Source organism: Phyllobates terribilis, unplaced genomic scaffold (assembly GCF_046119375.1).
Source record: "Phyllobates terribilis strain yellow unplaced genomic scaffold, ASM4611937v1 Scaffold_4__5_contigs__length_816908805, whole genome shotgun sequence".
Lineage (NCBI taxonomy): Eukaryota > Metazoa > Chordata > Amphibia > Anura > Dendrobatidae > Phyllobates > Phyllobates terribilis.
Window position 1 is genome coordinate 792162163 of NW_027362764.1, and position 23868 is coordinate 792186030.

Sequence of the window (23868 nt, forward strand, 5' to 3'; positions counted from 1 at the left end):
ATTTTTTCATTTTTTTCTTTATTTTTTTCTTTTTTACAGCTCTTCAAACCGCATATATGAAAAAAACCTGAAAATGCGCCTGGTCAGGAAGCTGGAAACAAGCAGGTTTATACATTTTTTAGAGGCAAAGTCAGAAACGGATTTGGTAGAAGGACAAGCCCTTCCTTTATATTTTCTATTCCTATTGAATCCACTCCTTTCTTTGGCTTAAAAACTGCACCAAAATTGCCACAGTGCGTGTGTGATTCCAGCCTTAAGAAGCTGTTTCATGGGCATTGAAGGTTGTTAGTTCAATTCATTTAATTTGCAGAAGTCTCTAATAGACCTTAATCCCTTCCCCTTCATAAAATTCACGGTCTCTGTTAGATTACACCTCTCTTAGCTCTAGCATTACTCTAGTTGTCGGTGCAGTCATTTTTCCCATAAGAATCTAATGCCAAGTGTTATCATGATGGGTTTTATCTAAGATCTTGCAGAGAATTTTTTTAGGCATTTACTGTTTCCTTAGGTCTAGCACATCACTGCACAAAACGTTACTTTACAGTAACACAATGGTGGAACCTGACCTTAAACGGCCGAGTTCTCGTTCCAAGTTCCATATTACATACCTGCGGAATCATCTACGAGAATTCCCTTTTTCACCTCGTTCATACTCGGTGGATCAATCGTCATCTCATCAGCTTCTTCTTTAACCTCCACTTTAAAAACGGTCATATCTTCCCCCTGATGCACCATGTGTAACATGTCAGTACAATATGGCATTGAGATGGAGAAAAGATCAGAATAAGTGTAATGGAAGTGGTCTGTAAATAGGTCACCCTCTTGTTCTCTATAAGCGTTTGTTTCCATCCGTGAACAACTTACCACCTCGACCTCTTAAGAGATGGACAAATGGACATTTACCCAAACCGAGGAATCATTTTACAACCTCAAAGACTGACAATTTCCTATCTCTTGTACCAATTTTTTTTTCCCTTACAAAGATTTTCTTGACATTATGAAAGAATGAAACACAAACTATAAATTATTGGCATCGTCTCAACTGATGACATTTGTATTCCTAATAAATACAAAATCTAGACATTGTAGCACCGGCGTCTCTGCCCCTTGCTAGGCAGAGACGCCGTCCCTCTCACATCCCCGCTCCTGGCGCGGCGTCCTCCAGCGCTTCTCTCCCCGCTGCTGCCGGCGCGCGCTTCTTCCCCGGCAGTGTGCTTAGGGCGCGCGCGCGCCGTCCTAAGGAGTCCCCGGCCAATTGCCGGAGGACCTCCCATATATAAGGCACCTCCTCCAAAATGGAGGTGCCTGAGCAAAGTTGTTTGCACTGTGTCTGATCTTTGCTTCAGCCCTCAGGTCCCGCTGCTAGCCTGACTCCTCGTCCTGCCTGCCAGCCTGTTATCTGCCCATTACCTGCCGAGCCTGCCAGCCTGCTCACCTGGAGCGCTCACCTGTTACCTGCCTGTTACCTGCCTTGGCTGTCAGTCCGCTCACCTGGGAGCACCCGCCTGTTATCTGCTGTGTCCGTCAGACCGCTCACCTGGGAGCACCCGCCTGTTATCTGCTGAGTCCGTCAGACCGCTCACCTGGGAGCGCCCACCAGTTACCTGCCAGTTACCTGCCTTGTCTGTCTGCCCCCTCACCTGGGAGCACCCGCCTGTTTCCTGCCAGCCTGCCTGGAGACCCTACCGTCACTTGCTGTGACCACCTTCCTGGTAAACCTAAAGACTGCTACTTGCCCTGCTTTCTCGAACTGTGACCACCTGTCAGCTACCAGAGACTTCCGCCTGCTTGCCGTGTCCATCCGCCATACCGGTCAGTTCCAGAAGTCTGACCCGTGGGAGCCGTCGCCGGCTACCCAGATTCTGGATCCGCTGGTAACCTCATCTCCCAGTCCCTGGTTGAGAAATACCGTATTCCCACCAAGTCTCTGGCTGAACCATTGTCAGTCGCCTCCGTGGATGGAAGACTCCTTCCGGTGACCATCCTGCTCGTCACGGAACCCATAACCCTGCAGGTGGGAATGCTGCACTCTGAGGTAATCTCCTTCCATGTGCTCCCCGGACTCTCCCACTCCCTATTGCTAGGCCTACCTTGGCTCCAGACACATGAACCCGTGTTGAACTGGCATTCCGGTGAAGTACTCCGGTGGGGGCCGGCCTGCCATCAGACCTGCCTGGTTCCGGTTCGTCCGGTTCGTCCACCACCTACCCCAGCTAATTTATCCGGTCTTCCGGCTCCTTACTGGCCCTATTCTGACATCTTCGGTAAAAAGGAAGCAGAGACATTGCCACCTCATAGGCCATATGATTGCCCGATCGACCTGGTACCTGGCACCACTCCCCCCCGTGGGCGTATTTATCCATTGTCTGCAGCTGAAACCCGGGCCATGTCCTAGTACATAGAGGAGAATCTGGCTAGGGGATTCATCTGGAAGTCTACTTCCCCGGCTGGAGCCGGATTCTTCTTTGTCAAAAAAAAGGATGGCTCGCTACGCCCCTGTATTGACTATAGAGGACTCAATCAGATCACGGTTAAAAATAAATACTCCCTTCCGCTCATCTCTGAGTTATTTGATCGCCTTAAAGGCGCCAGGATCTTCTCCAAGCTGGATCTACGTGGAGCGTATAACCTGGTCCGTATCCGTCAAGGAGACGAGTGAAAACGGCATTTAATATCCGGGACGGACACTGAGTACCGTGTGATGCCCTTCGGCCTCTGCAATGCTCCCGCCATCTTCCAAGAACTGGTCAACGACATCTTCCGTGACCTTCTTTACTCCTGCGTGGTGGTATACCTGGACGACATCTTGGTCTTCTCTCCGGATCTTCCCACACACCGGAGGGATGTTCGTCAGGTCCTGCTTAGGCTCAGGCAGAACCACCTCTATGCCAAATACGAGAAGTGTCTATTTGAGCAGACCTCTCTTCCATTCCTGGGCTATGTTATCTCCCAGACAGGCTTGCGAATGGATCCCGAGAAGCTCTCTGCTGTCCTAAAGTGGCCCCGTCCAGAGGGGTTGAAGGCGATACAGCGATTCCTGGGCTTCGCTAATTACTATCGTCTCTTCATTCCACACTTCTCATCTCGGACTGCTCCCATATCTGCGCTCACCCGTAAGGGAGAAAATCCCAAGGTATGGCCACCCGAAGCTGAGGAGGCCTTCCTTTCCCTGAAGCAAGCCTTCTCCTCTGCCCCTGTGCTGCACCGTCCGGACTGCAACAAACAGTTCTACCTGGAGGTTGATGCTTCCTCCTCTGGAGCCGGAGCTGTGCTCACCCAAAAGTCTTCATCCGGGAGAATGGTAACCTGTGGCTTTTTCTCCAAAATCTTCTCCTCCTCTGAGCGCAAATATTCCATAGGAGACCGAGAACTGCTGGCCGTCAAATTGGCGCTGGAGGAGTGGTGCTATCTGCTTGAAGGGGCTCTATACCCGGTGATCATCTACACGGATCACAAAAATCTGGCATATCTCCAAAATGCCCAGAGACTTAATCCACGTCAGGCCCGGTGGTCTTTGTTTTTTGCCCGCTTCGATTTCATCCTTCATTTCCGCCCGGCGGACAAGAATGTCAAAGCTGATGCCTTGTCTCGATCCTTCCTGTCCTCCGACCAAGAGGAGGAGCCTATGCACATTATCGACCCCTCCAAGGTGATAAATGTGGCCCCCTTGGATTTGACTCGCCTTCCACCCGGCAAGACGTTCGTGGCGGTTCCTGACCGTGAGAAGGATCTTCCCTGGGGTCATTCTTCTAAACTATCTGGCCATGCCGGCCAAAAGAAGACTTTTCTGCTCATTTCCCGGCATTACTGGTGGTCTACCCTGCGTAAGGATGTGGTAGACTTAGTCTCTGCCTGTTCATCTTGTGGCCGCAACAAAGTTCCCAGACACTTACCAGCCGGTCATCTCCTGCCGCTTCCCATAACTGTTGCCCCGTGGCAACACATCGCTATGGACTTCATTACCGATCTCCCTGTTTCTGCCGGGTGTACTGTCATTTGGGTGGTCGCGGACCGCTTTTCTAAAATGGCTCACTTCATTCCCCTGCCTGGTCTCCCGTCTGCACCTGAGCTGGCTAAGGACTTTATCCGTCATATCTTCCGTCTCCATGGCCTACCCCTCCACATCGTGTCGGATCGAGGGGTTCAGTTCACCTCACGCTTCTGGAGAGCCACATGTAAACTGCTGGACGTCACCCTGGACTTCTCCTCCGCTTACCACCCTCAGTCCAATGGTCAAGTGGAGAGGATCAATCAGATCCTTACCACCTTACCAACTACCTCCGGCACTTTGTTAATGCCCACCATTCTGATTGGGTGGACCTCCTTCCTTGGGTGGAATTCTCTTATAATAACCACGAGAGCGAATCCTCTTCCAAGTCCCCATTCTTTATTGTCTATGGCCAACACCCCCGGATTCCGTTTCCCGTCTCCGCTTCTGTGGACAATCCTGCCGCAGAGTCTCTTGTCAGCGAGTTTTCTACCATTTGGGAGAGTACTAGGTTCGCACTTCTTCAGTCCTCCGAGCGGATGAAGAGATTTGCTGACAAAAGACGTCTGGATCCGCCTCAATTCCGTCCGGGAGACAAGGTTTGGCTCTCCTCCAAACATGTGCGGCTCAAGATACCCTCGCTTCATCAGCCCTTTCGAAATCCTCAAGCAAATTAATCCAGTGGCCTACAAGTTAAAACTCCCTGCCACCTTACGGATTCCCAACTCCTTCCACGTATCTCTCCTCAAACCCATTGCCTTTAACTCTTTTTCCAACAATCAGGTGCTCCCCTGCTCCGGTTTCCGCTGAAGACGTCTTTGAGGTAGAGAGTATTCTGGCCACCAAGAGGGTAAGAGGAAAGACCTTTTTTCTAGTAGATTGGGAGGGGTTTGGTCCTGAGGAGAGAACTTGGGAACCCAGGGAGAACATCAACGCCCCGCTTCTCCTTGAAAAATTTCTTTCTGCCCAAAAAAAGAGGGGGCCTAAGGACGGGGGGGGGGGTACTGTAGCATCGGCATCTCTGCCCCTTGCTAGGCAGAGACGCCGTCCCTCTCACCTCCCCGCTCCTGGCGCGGCGTCCTCCAGCGCTTCTCTCCCCGCTGCTCCCGGCGCGCGCTCCTTCCCCGGCAGTGTGCTTAGGGCGCGCGCGCGCCGTCCTAAGGAGTCCCCGGCCAATTGTCGGAGGACCTCCCATATATAAGGCACCTCCTCCAAAATGGAGGTGCCCGAGCAAAGTTGTTTGCACTGTGTCTGATCTTTGCTTCAGCCCTCAGGTCCCGCTGCTAGCCTGACTCCTCGTCCTGCCTGCCAGCCTGTTATCTGCCCATTACCTGCCGAGCCTGCCAGCCTGCTCACCTGGAGCGCTCACCTGTTACCTGCCTGTTACCTGCCTTGGCTGTCAGTCCGCTCACCTGGGAGCACCCGCCTGTTACCTGCTGTGTCCGTCAGACCGCTCACCTGGGAGCACCCACCAGTTACCTGCCTCGTCTGTCTGCCCCCTCACCTGGGAGCACCCGCCTGTTTCCTGCCAGCCTGCCTGGAGACCCTACCGTCACTGGCTGTGACCACCTTTCTGGTAAACCTAAAGACTGCTACTTGCCCTGCTTTCTCGAACTGTGACCACCTGTCAGCTACCAGAGACTTCCGCCTGCTTGTCGTGTCCATCCGCCATACCGGTCAGTCCCAGCCGTCTGACCCGTGGGAGCCACCTGCTCTCTTACAAGGTCGTCCCCAGAGTAGCACCTGGTCCCTAAGCCCGGATCCTCCCTGGTCACGGTGTCGTTAGCTGCCGTACGACCAGGGTCGGTTCGGGTGGATACTTAGTCACGCCCCTCTGGGTTCCTCCTTGCACCTCGGCACAGAGGTTCCACCACCCGGACCAGTAACAGACATAGTTACTTACTGGTCACGGGATTTCTCAGAGCCCCTGACAGCACAACGGAGAGAAGGGATCCGCCCTTCAAGGACAGGAAACCAACAAAATAAAAAGGGCAGTACCTCTCCCTCGCATAAGTTGGTTTACAGGGCACGAGAGGACTTCCAAAGTTATAACAATGAACATCATAATTATAATGCTTATAAAAATAAAAAAAAAAACACCCTGAGATCTACACATAAACAACAAAAAAAAAAAGTGTGCTCACCCACACGTGACGGGAGGTAATTTAAGGGTGCTGTTATGGGCTCTGAGAAATTCTGTTACCGGTAAGTAACTACGTCTTTCTCCTTCCCCCATGACAGCACCAAGGAGAGAAATGCAGAGTATTACAGTTTAGGAAGGGACCACAGCCTGCAGAACCCTTCTCCCAAAGGTGAGATCAGAGGAAGAGGCTAGATCCAACCGATAGGGTTTGCAGAAGGTAGAGGGAGATTACCATGTCACAACCTTACAGATTTGCTCTATGGAAACATCTGATTTCTCCACCCAGGAGGGTGCGACCACTCTTGTTGAGTGAGCTCTTAATCCCTCCGGGACGACATTATCAGTAGGCTAGAGAGATGGCCTCCCTAATACATCTTGCTAATGTGCCTTTTGAGGCCTTAAGCCCCTTTCTAGGTCCCTGAAAACAGACAAATAGAGACCAATCCTTCCTACAATTCTGAGTGGCTGATAAGTACTGAACCAGACAACCTCTTATGTCTAATGTACAGTCATGGCCAAAAGTATTGAGAATGAGACAAATAGTAATTTTTCCAAAGTTTACTGCTTCATTTTTTGTAATGGCTATTTGCATATACTCCTGAATGTCAAAGAGTGATCAGCTTAACAGCAATTACTGTACTTGCAAAGTCAATATTTGCCCAGAAAATGAACTTTAACCCCCAAAACACATTTCAACATCATTGCAGTCCTGCCTTAAAAGGAGCAGCTAACATCGTTTTAGTGATTGATCCATTAACACAGGTGTGAGTGTTGATGAGGACAGGGCTGGCGATCAGTCATGATTAAGTAAGAATGACATCACTGGACACTTTAAAAGGAGGCTGGTTCTTGGTATCATTGTTTCGCTTCAGTTAACCATGGTTATCTCTAAAGAAACACGTGCAGCCATCATTGCACTGCACAAAAATGGCCTAACAGGAAAGAGTATCACAGCTACAAAGATTGCACCTCAGTCAACAATCTATCGCATCATCAAGAACTTCAAGGAGAGAGCTTCCATTGTTGTCAAAAAGGCTCCAGGGCGCCTAAGAAAGACCAGCAAGCGCCAGGACCGTATCTTAAAACTGTTTCAGCTGCGGGATTGGACTACCAGCAGTGCCGAGCTTGCTCAGGAATGGCAGCAGGCTGGTGTGAGTGCTTCTGCACGCACTGTGAGGCGGAGACTCTTTGAGCAAGGGCTGGTTTCAAGGAGGGCAGCAAAGAAGCCACTTCTCTCCAGAAAAAACATCAGGGACCGACTGATATTCTGCAAAAGGTACAGGGAGTGGACTGCTGAGGACTGGGGCAAAGTCATTTTCTCTGATGAATCCCCTTTTCGATTGTTTGGGACATCTGGAAAACAGCTTATTCGGAGAAGAAGAGGTGAGCGCTACCACCAGTCTTGTCTCATGCCAACTGTAAAGCATCCTGAAACCATTCATGTGTTGGGTTGCTTCTCAGCCAAGGGAATCGGCTCACTCACAGTCTTGCCTAAAAACACAGCCATGAATAAAGAATGGTACCAGAATGTCCTCCAAGAGCAACTTCTCCCAACCGTCCAAGAGCAGTTTGGCGCCCAACAATGCCTTTTCCAGCATGATGGAGCACCTTGCCATAAAGCAAAGGTGATAACTAAATGGCTCATGGAATAAAACATAGAGATTTTGGGTCCATGGCCTTGAAACTCCCCAGATCTTAATCCCATTGAGAACTTGTGGTCAATCATCAAGAGACGGGTGGACAAACAAAAACCAACAAATTCTGGCAAAATGCAAGCATTGATTATGCAAGAATGGACTGCTATCAATCAGGATTTGGTCCAAAAGTTGGTTGAGAGCATGCCAGGGAGAATTACAGAGGTCTTGAAGAAGAAGGGGCAACACTGCAAATATTGACTTGCTGCATTAACTCATTCTAACTGTCAATATAACCTATTGGTACTCATAATATGATTGCAATTATATTTCTGTATGTGATATAAACATCAGACAAACACTAATAAAAACCAGAGGCCAGCAGATCATGTGAAAATATAATTTTGGTGTCATTCTCAAAACTTTTGGCCATGACTGTATGATGTTTTCCTTCCATTGTATTTTTGGGTTTGGACTACCTCCTAGGATCTATGGAAACGTGACACAACCTTAGGTAGATAAACCAGACCCAGCCTAAGAATGACTCTATCCTCTAGAATTTGAGTGAAGGAGGGCCTGCACATAGGGCCTGAAAATCGTTAACCCTGCGGGCCGATGTTGATGCCACTAGTAAAGCCGTTTAAAGCGATAAAATCTTAAATTCCAGCATACCCAGATATGCCACGAATTCCCTAATGATTTGTGACAGCGACATTCCTGTTCGGTCCCCCCCCCCCCCACAACCCCCGAGTTCAATATGAGTCCGAGGAATTTCTGTACATTTTTTGGTTCAACTTTTGTATTTTTTTTTTAAGTTTAAGAGCCATCCTAAGCTTGTTAAGGAAGTCATGACTCTTTCCAGCTGACCTCCGCAGTGCTGGACCAAACTATCTACTACCAAAAAGTCGTCTAGGTAGGCAATAATCAGGATATCCTGCTCTCTCAGGTGTGCCACTGCTTCTGCAGTCAGTTTGGTAAACACCCGAGGGGCTATTGCTAGGCCAAACGGAAGTGTCTGATTATCTCTCGGATGGAGACCGCTACACTGAGGAACTTCCAATAGGCTTTGTGTATGGGAATATGATAATATGCACCCTTCAGGTATAGGACTGTCATAAAGCAATCTGGAAAAATAATTTTAACAGTTGTCTTTATTGACTCCATTTTGAAGGTTTGAGTCCTCAAGAATCTGTTCAGCTTTTTTACTAGAAACAGCGAGGGGTAAAATCCTTCACCTTTTTTCAAGAGGAGAATCTCCTGGAGGACGGTTTTGTCTGCTAGGCTTAGTACTTTGTGTTCTAGGGCTAGTTGTTCTTCTGGTGAGGATCGCGTGTTGGTGGCTTGGGCGGGACACATCATGTTGAAGTTTGGATGGGGAACTGTGAGAGACTCCAATTTTAGGCCTGACTTTAATTAAGCCCAATATCCAGGCGCTGCTGGAAATCCTTTCCCAGGCCGGGAAAAAGAGAGATAGCCGCCTTTCCCCCACCTGCGGAAAACCATTACTGGGAAGGCTTTCTATTGTCATGGGAGGGGGCCCTGAACCGAAAACCACTGCCTTTCTTCTTTCTATCCTCCCACTTGTCCTGTTCTCTGGGGAGGATCTTCTGCGATTAAATTTCCTGCTCTGAAAATACTTTTTATATGCGGGGATAGAGAGGCTGGGGAATCCCTTTTGTCTATCACCTGCCTTTTAAAGGATATCATCCAATGTAGGTCCTAACAAAAAAAATTCACCTACACAGGGAATGGAGCATAATTTAGATTTTGTTTGAAGATCCTCCGGCCAACATTTAAGCTGCTGATCTAACCGAATCGGCAGAAGCATCTGCCAGGAATGCTGCAGCCCCCACCGTATTAAGGGAGTTCAATCTGTAGCGTCGGCGTCCCTGCCTCCTGCTAGGCAGGGACGCTGTTCCCCTCACCTCTCCGCTCCGTGCCCGGCGTCTTCCTCCCGCTCTGCTGGCAGCGCGTGCTGCTTCCCGGCCACGGTGCTTAGGGCGCGCGCACGCGCGCTTCCCCTCTCTTAAAAGGGGCAGCGCACGCCGTCCTAAGGAGTCCCCGGCCAATGGCCGGAGGACTTCACCATATATAAGGCACCTCCTCCAAAATGGAGGTGCCCGAGCAATGTTGTTGCAAAGCCTTCACTCTGCTTCAGACCTCAGGTCCCGTTACCAGTTGCCTGCCAGTCACCTGTCAGATTCCTGCTTGATACCTGCCTGATATCCGTTTACCTGCTTGCAAGCCTGCGGTCCGACGGTCTGCCTTCCGACACCTGTCAGTCTGTCTATGGACCAGCCTGCCCGCTCACCTGGGAGCGCTCATCTGCTACCTGCCTGCTAGCCTACCTGGAGGCTCCGCCGTCACTTGCCGTGACCACCTGCCTGTCCAGAGACTCTTGCCTGCTCACCTGGGAGCACTCACCTGCTACCTGCCTGCTAGCCTACCTGGAGGCTCTGCCGTCACTTGCCGTGACCACCTGCCTGTCCAAAGACTCTCGCCCGCTCACCTGGGAGCGCTCACCAGCCACCTGCCTGCTGTCCTTCTACCCAGAGACTGTCCCTGTCACTTGCCGTGAGTACCCGTCCTTCTACCCAGAGACTGTCCCTGTCACTTGCCGTGACTACCTGCCCTTCTACCCAGAGACTGTCCCTGTCACTTGCCGTGACTACCTGCCCGTCTTCCCTGGGAGCCACCCGCTTCCTTACAAGGACCGCCCCCTTGTATAGTTGCTCAGAGGTTCCGCCTCCCAGACCCGTTACAGTTTGCTCGGGCCATGGAATCCGGTGGCACCCAAGCTCCCTCGCTCTCGGACATATGTCATGAACTGTCCCGTCAGAGGTCCCAACAGGAGTCCATCCTGAGTCACCTGCGGAGTGTCAACTCTCACCTGAACACTCTGTCTGCTCCACCAGCAACCACCGCTAGTGTCATGACTCGCAACCCGGCAGCGCCGCTGCCCACCAATACCATGGTATCCTGTCCCGGACCCCGGTTTTCTGCACCTCCTCGCTTCGGAGGTGACTCCGCTCAAGCTCGGGGCTTCATAAACCAGTGCACCCTGCACTTTGAACTCTTGTCCCACTAGTTTATCTCCGACCGGTCCAAAGTAGCCTTTATCATGTCCCACCTCACGGGGGAGGCTCTGGCTTGGCTAAATCCTCTGTGGGAGAGAGGAGATCCCCTGGTGTCCGACCTGCCAGCCTTTCTCACGGCTTTCCGGAAAGTCTTCGACGAACCCGGACGGAAGACCTCATCCGCATCGTCTCTGCTACGCCTCCGTCAAGGAGATCTCACCGTGGGCCAATATGCCATACGGTTCCGTACCCTTGCTTCGGAGCTGGCCTGGGATAACGACGCTCTGGTGTCTGTCTTCTGGGAGGGTCTGTCCGGCCGTATTAAAGATGAACTCGCCGGTCGGGACATTCCTACCACTCTCGACGACTTAATAACTCTTGCCACCCGGATTGACATCCGATTCCAGGAGCGCGCCAAAGAGGTCACCCGTGAGAGGAGGTTTCCACGTCTAGCCCCCACCTTCCAGAAACCCGTCACTCCCTCCGTTACTCCCCAGGCACACTCACCTGAGCCTATGCAGGTCGACCAGACCAAGATGGTCAAAACCCGTCCAGAGTTACGCCGTGCCGAGGGGAGCTGCTTCTACTGTGGCAGTAAGGAGCACCGGATCCGTTCCTGCCCAGAGAGGTCGGGAAACGCCTGTGTCTAGGATCGCTCAGAGAGGTCGCCCTAGACAAAAGTAAACCCTCTCCATCCCTGATGCTGTCAGTCTCTGTCACCTGCGGAGAGAACCGCTATTTCGAACTGGCTCAACTTGACTCAGGAGCTGCTGGAAATCTCATTTCTCAGTCTCTGGTAGAGAAATACCGCATTCCCACCAAACCTCTGGCCGTACCTTTATCTGTCGCCGCCGTGGATGGGGGCCTCTTACCACATCCCATCCAACTCATCACCGAATCCATAACTCTGCAGGTGGGAATGCTGCATTCTGAGAGCATCTCCTTTCATGTTCTGCCTGGACTCTCTCACACACTCTTGTTAGGCCTACCTTGGCTCCAGAAACATGCACCCGTGCTTGACTGGCAGACCGGAGAAGTCCTTCGCTGGGGACAGGACTGCCATAAGACTTGTCTAGTTCCCGTTCATCCTGCTCGTCCTTCTCCTACCCCAGTCAATCTACCCGGTCTACCGGTTCTCTATTGGTCTTATGCGGATGTCTTCAATAAAAAAGAAGCAGAGACATTACCCCCTCATAGACCATACGATTGTCCAATCGATCTGATACCCGGCTCTACTCCTCCCCGTGGGAATATATACCCTTTGTCCGCAGCAGAGACCCGGTCCATGTCAGAATATATTGAGGAGAATCTGGCCCGGTGATTTATCCGGAAATCTACCTCCCCAGCGGGAGCAGGCTTCTTCTTCGTCAATAAGAAGGACGGCTCACTCCGTCCATGTATAGATTATAGAGGCCTTAACCAGATTACAGTGAAGAATAAATACCCCCTCCCGCTCATTCCTGAATTATTTGACCGCCTGAGGGGGGCTAGAATCTTCACCAAACTGGATCTCCGTGGGGCGTATAACCTGGTCCGTATCCGTCAGGGGGATGAGTGGAAGACGGCATTCAACACCCGGGACGGCCACTATGAGTACCTTGTAATGCCCTTCGGTCTCTGTAACGCTCCTGCCGTCTTTCAAGAGTTGGTCAATGACATCTTCCGTGACCTTCTCTACTCCTGCGTGGTGGTGTAACTGGACGACATCTTGGTCTTCTCTCCGGACCTTCCTACTCACCGGAGGGATGTTCGTCAGGTCCTGCTCAGGCTCAGGCAGAACCACCTCTACGCTAAATATGAGAAGTGCATCTTTGAGCAGACCTCTCTTCAATTTCTGGGCTACATAATCTCTCAGACCGGCCTACAAATGGATCCTGAGAAACTGTCTGCCATCCAGAAGTGGCCCCGACCAGAGGGGTTGAAGGCTATTCAGCGATTCCTGGGCTTCGCCAACTATTACCGCCTCTTCATACCGCACTTCTCTTCCCGGACTGCCCCTATCTCTGCGCTCACCCGTAAGGGTACTAATCCCAGAAGATGGCCGCCCGAAGCTGAGGAGGCCTTTCTTTCCTTAAAACAGGCCTTCTCCTCCGCCCCGGTGCTGCATCGTCCGGACAGCAACAAACAATTCTTCCTAGAAGTTGACGCTTCCTCCTCCGGAGCCGGGGCGGTACTTACCCAAAAGTCATCTTCCGGAAGAATGGTAACCTGCGTTTTTTTCTCCAAACTCTTCTCCTCTTCTGAGCGCAACTATTCTATTGGAGACCGAGAATTGTTAGCCATTAAGCTGGCACTGGAGGAGTGGCGTTACCTGCTCGAGGGGGCTCTTCACCCGGTAATAATTTACACGGACCACAAGAACTTGGCTTACCTTCAGAGCGCCCAGAGACTTAACCCGCGCCAAGCCCGGTGGTCCTTGTTTTTTGCCCGCTTTGATTTTGTTCTTCATTTTCGCCCGGCAGACAAAAACATCAAAGCTGATGCCTTGTCCCAATCCTTCCTGGTGTCTGATCTAGAGGAGGAGCCTAAGCACATCATTGATCCCGCCAGAGTAATGCAAGTGGCTCCCGTGAATCTAAATCGTCTCCCTCCCGGTAAGACGTTCGTAACAGTACCTAATCGGAAGAAGGTCCTACACTGGGGTCACTCGTCTAAGCTAGCTGGCCACGCCGGTCAGAAAAAGACCCTCCAGCTCATTACCCGGCATTACTGGTGGCCTACCCTGCACAAGGATGTAATAGACTTTGTTTCTGCCTGTGTGTCCTGCGCCCGCAACAAAGTTCCGGACCCCTGCCAGCCAGTCGCCTTCTTCCTCTTCCAGGACCTGCTGCCCCGTGGCAGCATATTGCTATGGACTTTATAACGGATCTTCCTGTCTCTGCCGGTTGTACGGTCATTTGGGTGGTCGCTGATCGCTTCTCCAAGATGGCGCACTTCATTCCCCTGCCGGGTCTCCCGTCTGCACCCGAACTGGCTAAAGACTTTATCCGCCACATATTCCGTCTCCATGGCCTGCCCCTCCACATCGTGTCAGATCGTGGGGTTCAGTTCACCTCACGCTTCTGGAGAGCCACATGTAAGTTGCTTGACGTCACTCTGGACTTCTCCTCCGCTTACCATCCACAGTCCAATGGTCAAGTGGAGCGGATCAATCAGAACCTGACCAGTTACCTCCGGCACTTCGTTAATGCCCACCATTCGGACTGGGTGGATCTCCTACCATGGGCCGAGTTCTCTTACACTAATCACGAGAGCGAATCTTCCTCCAAATCCCCGTTTTTTGTAGTCTTCGGTCAGCATCCTCGGATCCCATTTCCCGTCTCCACCTCGGTGGACAATCCGGCTGCGGAATCTCTCGTTAGCGAATTCTCCTCCATTTGGGAGAGTACCCGATCCGCACTCCTTCAGTCGTCCAAGCGGATGAAAAAACATGCTGACAAGAAACGCCTGGATCCTCCACAATTCCGTCCTGGAGATAAAGTCTGGCTCTCGTCCAAATATGTCCGGCTCAAGATTCCTTCCTACAAGTTAGGGCCTCGGTTCATCGGCCCACTGGAAGTTATCAAACAGATCAACCCGGTGGCCTATAAATTGAAACTCCCGGCCAACTTATGGATCCCTAACTCCTTCCATGTATCTCTCCTCAAACCCGTGGTGCTTAACTCTTTTTCCAAGTCTACAGGTACGCCTCCTGCTCCGGTTTCCGCTGAGAACGAGTTTGAGGTAGAGAACATTCTGGCCACCAAAAGGGTAAGAGGAAAAACCTTTTTTCTGGTAGATTGGAAGGGGTTTGGTCCTGAGGAGAGAACGTGGGAGCCCCGGGAGAACATCCATGCCCCTCTCATCCTTGATAAATTTCTCTCTGGCCTAAAAAAGGGGGGGCCTAAAGGGGGGGGTACTGTAGTGTGCCCCGTCTCATGCTGCACATAACACATCTGCATCTCTGGCTGCTATGGGCATAAAAGGGGACAAACTTATGGTGTGACCCCCATGCTCCCCTGACCTCAACTCCATTGAGAACCTCTGGAGCATCATCAAAAGGAGCGTCTATGATGGCGGGAGGCAGTTCACATCTAAGCAACAGCTCTGGGAGGGTATTCTGTCATCATGCAAAACAATTGAAGCAGAAACCATCCAAAACCTGACAAATTTAATGGACGAGAGAGTTCAGAAGCTCCTTTCCAACAAGGGGTCCTATGTGCAATTGTAACATCACCTAGAATAACGTTTTGAGTTTAAAACTGTTTGATTTCAGTGTGTAATAACCTGCTAATGCTTATAATTTCAAAAATGACCATTTTTTGTTCTTTATTAAAATGAAAAGGTTGACAACTCTGCTGTGCATAATAATTTGGAACATGCATTTTGAGTGCAGTTTGAGTTTTTTGTTTTAAAAAAATATCCTGTTATCATAGGCAGTTTGTACAAAAACCTTTCAATTGAACTCTAATAGTTATTTGACTGGAAAATTACAATGACTGCAATTCATATAGGTAATTTGGGAAAATATTATTTGCATAATAATTTGGAACACAGTGTAAAGGTGTTCTTGACTTCCATTTTAACTATGGATCGCCGAACTTTGTGATTTCCTCACATAACATCTGCTCAATGCATGACTGGCAGAGTTTTTTCACCCAGGTAGCAGGCAACTCTTCCGTTACAGAGTGCACTATTCCTGTGTTTGGCCTTTGTTAGACACTTTCTTCCCTAAAATAAATGAGAAGAAAAGGGACCCAATTACAAAGTGAACTTTCACGAAGATCACTTACCAATCAGATGCAAACAGGGGTACCGGTTTAGGAGGGAACATATCAGCAGATAGATCTCCTCTGGAGGCCGGAGATTTGTCCACCACGCTGGAGCCTTTGCTGTGCTGAGTAGACCTGCTGCCTCCGGAACGTCCGCTACCACGCTCATGATGACGGGATGTCTCTTTGTGCTGCCGCACCTCCTGCTGCTGCTGCCGCTGATTCTGCTGCTGCTGTTGCAGTTGTTCCTCCGGCTCCTGGGATACCTTCATACTCAGAAGGGACCACAGAACGCCTTCCTGGTGTTTCAACCGCCTTTTTAAGGCAAAGCAACCTCAGGCGTGTCCCTCCAAAGTTTCCCGCCTCCATTGCCAGAAACTACTTCTGGTCATGTTACCCCCACGAGTGCGTCATCAAGAAGCGCCTCCAGTGTGTCCCCGTGCATGCGTAGACAGGACGCCAGGAAGCCGGCACCACAAGTGTGGTGCTGCGCCTGTGCTCCTTCGCACACCCATGATGGCCCCCTGGACCCAGTGGTGGCGCTTCAGGGCACTGCACCAGCTGAGACAGGGGCATCCCTGGCCAAGTCTGGAAACGACATCCATCTTCTTTCTTCTAACTTCAGGTATGCCCACTGATGCGAGGAAGAGGTACTGCCCTTTTATTCTGTAGGTTTCCTGTCCTTGAAGGGTAGATCCCCTCTCTCCGTGGTGCTTTCATGGGGAAGGAGAAAACAAACTATACTGTGCAGAAGTTTTAGGCAGGTGAGGAAAAATGCTGCACAGTAAAAGAGGTCCATACATAGAATTTGTCAAGGGTTTACTGCGACACAGAGGAGCCCGAAGACCGCAGCGTCTGATTCCTCCCTCTCATGCACTCACTAGAAGCCTTTCATCTTCATATTAAACGGTGCAGGTTTCTTTCAGCAGTGCAGGGAGGAATCTGCTCAGTTGTGAGCTCCTGGAAGCTTACTTGTGTTTAGGCTCTCAGCTGTCCAGTGTTAGCCACTCCCCGCTCCTATATATTCTGGGCTTTGGCTTGGAGTCCTCGCAAGAGCTAGCCTATACTGCATGGTTCTAGGAGTGTGTTGTGTTGTTGTTTAAGAAGGTGTTTGGAGGATTTAAGCTAAGACTGTTGTGTCGTTTCGGTTGTGTGTAATCCTCTTCTATTTTGTTTTTTTCCCCATTCTCCACTCCCTGGTATTAACCTCTGTTTGTATAAAAACCTGAAGATTATATATTGCAGGGTATTGTGTTTGTCTTTGTTTTTCTGTTGTTTGTGTGCATACACTACCGTTCAAAAGTTTGGGGTCACCCAGACAATTTTGTGTTTTCCATGAAAACTCATACTTTTATTTATCAAATGAGTTGCAAAATGATTCGAAAATATCGCCCAGACATTGACAAGGTTAGAAATAATGATTTTTATTAGAAAGAATTATTTTCTCCTTCACACTTTGCTTTGGTCACAGAATGCTCCTTTGCAGCAGTTACAGCATTGCAGACCTTTGGCTTCTAGCTGTTAATTTGCTGAGGTTTCTTGAGACATTTCCCCCCATGCTTCCTGAAGCCCCTCCACAAGTTGGATTGGCTTGATGGGCACTTTTTGCGTACCATACGGTCAAGCTGCTCCCACAACAGCTCAATGGGGTTGAGATCTGGTGACTGCGCTGGCCACTCCATTACAGATAGAATACCAGCTGCCTGTGTAGCACCCTGAGGATTCGGCTGCTACAGGGGTATTGCACCTCAAGCCAGAGGTGTGGTATTCCACTCCCGGGTAAGGATGGAGTGTGGAACTGAGCTCAGTAGGCTGCATGCACTACACACATCCCATTTCCGAGGGACAGACCAATGGTACTCCCACTAGAGAAATGTGCAGGTACGACAGTGTCTGTCCCTGGCTGGAGTGGGAGGGGGGTGGAACATCCCAGTAGTGTAGGGGCAGATAGGGGGAGCAGTCTGGGTAATGCTAGGAGCTCATTGGGTGCTGGTCACCTGAGCTCACACATAGAGGGAGTATATAAGGTGGGAACCATCTTAGATCAGGGTCAGACAGGCAGACAGCAACTAGTCAGTCTGTTGTAGAGGGTCAAGCAGTCCTGAAGGAAGAGAGAGAGGAGTCAGAAGGACCCAGAGGGGAAGAAGAGGGAACCCCAAGAGCCCAAATACAAGCAACAGGGTGAAGGGTTGGCACAAGGGTACCGGATCCCAAGCTGGTGGAGGGCACTAATCCTCAGCCAGAGACCGGAGGTTGTGGGCAGGATCTGCCACGACCCCCCACTAAGTCCACCTGAAAGGCAGACCAAGCATAGGGTCAGGGAACCCAGAAGAGGTGTACCCACCAAGAGACCCGAGGGAGCCGGACATAGGTGGATCCCTGGTGGGGAAGGCCAGAGAAAAGGAACGTCAGAGAGGGAGCTCAGGATCACGCTCCAGAATTACCTGGGGGTTGGCCGAGTCCAGGACCTGGTGGACGCAGCACGGCTCGGGCGGTCACTCAAGGCTGGAGTGACCAGAACAACAGCAGTAAGTAAACACCCTGAACTGCACAGCCCGACTCTGAGTCTTAATACCATCCTCACTGCACCACCACAACCACCACCCTCTACAACTGACCCCCTGAGGCTATACCCCTACCGTTGGGGGTTATACCACCAGAAGCTGCACACACACCACCAGCCTCAGCGGACCCTGCTGCAGCGGCGGCCGTATTGACCGCAAATCAACGGGTGGCGTAGTCGACACTAAAGAACATCCAGCAACATCTGTAGGACTGCCACACACTGAGCTTGACACCCTGGGCACGGACCGGGTCACCGCCACTCGGAGACTACAACCCCCATCTGATCCGGCTCCGGGTATCCCCCAAACAACACTGGCCCAGGGGGCGCGTCACCTGCTTCTTCCCTATATAGTTAATGCATAATTTGGAGGTGTGCTTTGGGTCATTGTCCGGTTGTAGGATGAAATTGGCTCCAATCAAGCGCTGTCCACAGGGTATGGCATAGCGTTGTAAAATGGAGTGATAGCCTTCCTTATTCAAAATCCCATTTACAGTTAAGTCCATATATATTTGGACAGAGACAACATTTTTCTCATTTTGGTTCTAGACATTACCACAATGAATTTTAAACAAAACAATTCAGATGCAGTTGAAGTTCAGACTTTCAGCTTTCATTTGAGGGTATCCACATTAAAATTGGATGAAGGGTTTAGGAGTTTCAGCTCCTTAACATGTGACACCCTGTTTTTAAAGGGACCAAAAGTAATTGGACAGATTAAATAATTGCAGATAAAATGTTCATTTCTAGTACTTGGTTGAAAACCCTTTGTTGGCAATGACTGCCTGAAGTCTTGAACTCATGGACATCACCAGACGCTGTGTTTCCTCCTTTTTGATGCTCTGCCAGGCCTTCACTGCGCTGGTTTTCAGTTGCTGTTTGTTTGTGGGCCTTTCTGTCTGAAGTTTAGTCTTTAACAAGTGAAATGCATGCTCAATTGGGTTGAGATCAGGTGACTGACTTGGCCATTCAAGAATATTCCACTTCTTTGCTTTAATAAACTCCTGGGTTGCTTTGGCTTTATGTTTTGGGCCATTGTCCATCTGTAGTATGAAACGACGACCAATCAGTTTGGCTGCATTTGGCTGGATCTGAGCACACAGTATGGCTCTGAGTACATCAGAATTCATTCAGCTGCTTCTGTCCTGTGTCACATCATCAATAAACACTAGTGACCCAGTGCCACTGGCAGCCATGCATACATAGTTAGTAAAGTAAGGCCGAATAAAGACTTGCATCCATCAAGTTCGACCTGTAAGTTATGTGGTTGCTAAAGTTGATCCAGAGGAGGGCAAAAAACTCAAATGATTTGGCCAATCTTCACCTGAGGAAAAATTCCCTCCCGACTCTGAAACCAGCAGTCAGAATAAATCCCTGTATCAACTTACTATTTTATTCTATGTTTAAGTATACGCTGAAATCTGCCTGGTATCTAGAAATGCATCCAGTCCCCGCTTGAACTGGTTTAGTGAATCCGACATTACCGTCTCCTCACTCAGTGAATTCCATATTCTCACTGCTCTTACCGTGAAGAACCCCTTCCTATGCTGGTGCTGAAACCTTTTCTCTTCCAGTCTTAGTGAGTGCCCTCTTGTTACCGTAATATCCCTCCTTTTGAACAAATCCCGGGCAAGGTCTCTATACTGTCCCCTAACATATTTGTACACATTTATTATGTCCCCCCTCAACCTTCTCTTTTCCAGGCTGAATAGTCCTAGTTTTGCCAACCTCTCTGGGTATTGCAGTCCCTCCATTCCCCTTATTAATTTTGTTGCCCTCCTTTGTACCTTTTCAAGCTCATTTATATCCTTTCTATATATTGGGGCCCATAACTGAGCACAGTATTCCAAGTGTGGTCTGACCAGTGCTTTGTACAGTGGAAGAACAATGTTCTCATCCTTTGCAGCTATACCTCTTCTGATACATCCCATTACCCTGTTTGCCCTTACAGCAGCGGCCTGACTTTGGGCACTCCAATTTAGTTTGCTATCAATCAAGATGCCCAAGTCCTTCTCCATCTCTGAATGCCCCAATGATTTCCCATTCAGTGAGTACTGGTGACTTCCATTTTTCCTTCCCATATGTATGACCTTACATTTCTCCTCGTTAAACCTCATTTGCCATTTAATGCTCCACCTACCCAGCTTATCCAAATCCCTCTGTAGGTCTGCACTGTCCTCTTTTGTATTAATTGTTTTACATAACTTTGTGTCATCTGCAAATATTGATATTTTACTATTTATCCCGTTGACTATGTCGTTAATAAAGATATTAAATAACATTGGGCCTAGTACAGACCCCTGTGGTACCCCACTAGTGACGCTTACCCAATCTGAGTATATTCCATTTATAACCACCCTCTGCCTTCTATCCTTTAGCCAGTTAGCTACCCACTTGCAGACATTTTCCCCCAGCCCCATCATTCTCATTTTGTATACCAACCTATTATGTGGCACGCTATCGAACGCTTTTGAGAAGTCGAGATACACGACATCCACTGGTTCCCCCTGATCTACTCGAGAGCTCACCTCCTCGTAGAAGTCAATCAGGTTTGTTTGGCAGGAGCGATTCCTCATGAATCCATGTTGGTTCGGGGTTAATAGATTATTAGCGTCAAGATGCTCCGTAATCGCCTCATTAATAAAGCCTTCAAAAATTTTGCCCACAACGGACGTCAGACTCACCGGCCGATAGTTTCCGGCGTCACTTTTCGCTCCCTTTTTGAATATTGGCACTACATTCGCCTGTCGCCAATCAAGTGGTACAGACCCAGTCTCAACAGAGTCCTTAAATATAAGATATAACGGTCTGTCTATCACATTACTTAGTTCCCTTAGTACCCGTGGGTGTATGCCATCAGGTCCTGGCGTTTCTGTACCCCAGCTTGGGTTAGATTTGTCATACTTAGTGGAGGATTAAGTTTGTCACTTCTCATTTCTCCTGTTAGTTCGATTTCCTTTGTGAAAGTTGTCGAAAAAAAATTATTTCATAGATTAGCTTTATCCTCATCTTTCTCTATGATTTTGCCTTCCTCACTTTTTATCGGTCCAATATTATCCGATTTAATCCTTTTACTATTTATATACGTAAAGAACAGTCTGGGATTTGATCTACTTTCCCTAGCAATACGTCTCTCTGTTTCCTCCTTTGCTATTTTTATTTGTTTTTTACAGGTTCTCGTTTTTTCCTTGTAACACATTAGTGCCTCCTTGCTGTTTTCCTGTTTTAATCTCTTGAATGCCTCTTTTTTGCTATTTAACGCCCCTTTTACGTTCTTGTTCAACCATATTGGTTTCCTCTTATTTCTGGCCCTTTTATTCCCATACGGTATATACCTCTCGCACTGAGTATTCAGAATTCTTTTGAAGGTTTCCCATTTACTATTCGTATTCCTTTGATTAAGAACTTTGTCCCAGTCTATAAGTTGAAGGTTTTCTATCAGCTGATCAAACTTCGCCCTCCTAAAGTTGAATGTTTTTGTTGTTCCCTTATTGATAACCCTACTGAAGGGCATTTTGAAGTCGATAATATTATGGTCGCTATTACCTAGGTGCCCCCCTATCTGTACCTCAGTTATTCTATCAGGCCTATTAGTCAATATTAAGTCCAACACGGCCTTCCCTCTCATTGGTTCCTGCACTACTTGGGAGAGATAATTATCCTTAATATTTGTCAAGAACCTTTTTCCTTTCTGAGATCTACAGGTTTCTGTTTCCCAGTCAATATCCGGGTAGTTGAAATCCCCCATTACAATCACTTCATTATGTTTTGCTACTTTGTCTATTTGTCCTAATAGCAGATTCTCATTCTCCTCTGTTATATTGGGTGGCTTATAGCAGACCCCCAGTAATATTTTATTATTATTTTTTGCCCCCTCTATCTCTACCCACATGGACTCGACCCCCTCTTCTCCCTCTCCTATATCTTCCCTTAGTCTGGGCTTTAGACATGACTTTACATATAAGCAGACTCCTCCGCCTTTCCCCTGTTTCCGGTCCCTTCTAAATAAACTATAATCTAATAAATTTACCGCCCAGTCGTAGCTATCGTCTAGCCAAGTCTCTGTTATACCTACGATGTCATACCTCTCCTCCGATATAAGCGCCTGCAGCTCATCCGCCTTATTGGTCAGGCTTCTTGCATTGGTCAGCATGCAAGATAAAACTTTGGGGTTATTTAGCATCCTACTCTTCTCTAATGATCTAACTGTGCTATCCCCACCCCCCTCTCCACCCTCATTATATTCACTTATCCCCTTCCCCCTTGCTTGCCTCACATCCCACCTATTTCCTTGGTTCCCCCCCCGTCTCTAGTTTAAATACTCCTCCAACCAATTAGCTTTCTTCTTCCCCAGCACCGCTGCACCCCCCCCCCATTGAGGTGCAGCCCGTCCCTACGGTAGAGCCTGTAGCCGACCGTGAAGTCGGCCCAGTTCTCCATGAACCCAAACCCTTCTGCCTTACACCAACTCTTTAGCCACTTATTCACCTCCCTAACTTCCCGTTGGCGCTCCTGTGTGGCTCGCGGGATTGGTAGTATTTCTGAGAAAACTACCTTGGAGGTCCTTGCCCTAAGCATCCTACCTAGATCCCTGAAATCATTTTTAAAGGACCCTCCATCTACCACTCACTTTGTCATTGGTGCCAATGTGGACCATGACCGCTGGGTCTTCGCCAGCCCCTCCCAGTAACCTGTCAACCCGATCCGCGATGTGCCGGACTCGAGCGCCAGGGAGGCAGCACACCGTTCGGCGATCCCGGTCTTTGTGACAGATTGCCCTGTCTGTCCCCCTAATAATAGAGTCACCCACTAACAGGACCTGTCTAGCCGGCCCTACACTTCCCCCCTCCCCCTCATTACTGGAGCATACACTCCCCCGGCGGTCAGAGGATCTGTCATGCTCCAATAATGCCGGTTCTGAACCAGCCTTCCTATACTTCTTCCCTCTATCCCTTCTAACTGTTACCCAGCTCCCTGCCTGTTCAGCCTTCACTTCCCCACTATGCTCCACCCCCAGTGTTGACCCATTGAGTGTCTGCTCGGTGAGCAGCAAACTCCGTTCCATGTTGTCGATGCTCCTCAGTACCGCTATCTGAGCACTTAGATCCAGGATTTGGGCTTCCAAGTGCACGATATGCTCACATCTCTCGCAGCGATATGGATCCCTGAGCGGTAGCTCAGGGAATGCATACATTGCGCAAGATGTACACTGCACGGCTCTGGCCAACATGGACATCATTCTAAATATGGGGATACAGTCAGTATATATGTACAAGTACAAAACACAATTATTTATATATAGGTGTATGGACGAGAATCAATTAGGGATGTTCAAGTGTATTGATTAGATATTGGCGCGGGATCAGTTAAGTATGGACGGGGGATCAATTAAGTATGGACGGGGAAATCAGCTGAGTGGGTCAGGTGCCCAAACCATCACACTGCCTCCGCCATGTTTTACAGATGATGTGGTATGCTTTGGACCATAAGCTGGACCACGCCGTCGCCATACTTTTCTCTTTCCATCATTCTGGTAGAGGTTGATCTTGGTTTCATCTGTTCAAAGAATGTTCTTCCAGAACTGTGCTGGCTTTTTTAGATGTTTTTTAGCAAAGTCCAGTCTAGCCTTTTTCTTCTTGATGCTTATGAGTGGCTTGCACCGTGCAGTGAACCCTCTGTAGTTACTTTCATGCAGTCTTCTCTTTATGGTAG

At 49.3% G+C, this 23868-nt stretch overlaps 1 protein-coding gene across 1 annotated transcript in view; it reads right to left on the reverse strand.

Annotated features, from left to right (window-relative positions):
- LOC141264727 (uncharacterized) overlaps positions 1–23868 on the reverse strand; it is a 161102-nt gene that overhangs the window by 130859 nt on the left and 6375 nt on the right. The window contains exon 4 of the mRNA XM_073676988.1: positions 609–723. Coding sequence (XP_073533089.1) covers positions 609–723 — 115 coding nt within the window. The remainder of the gene's footprint in view (positions 1–608; positions 724–23868) is intronic.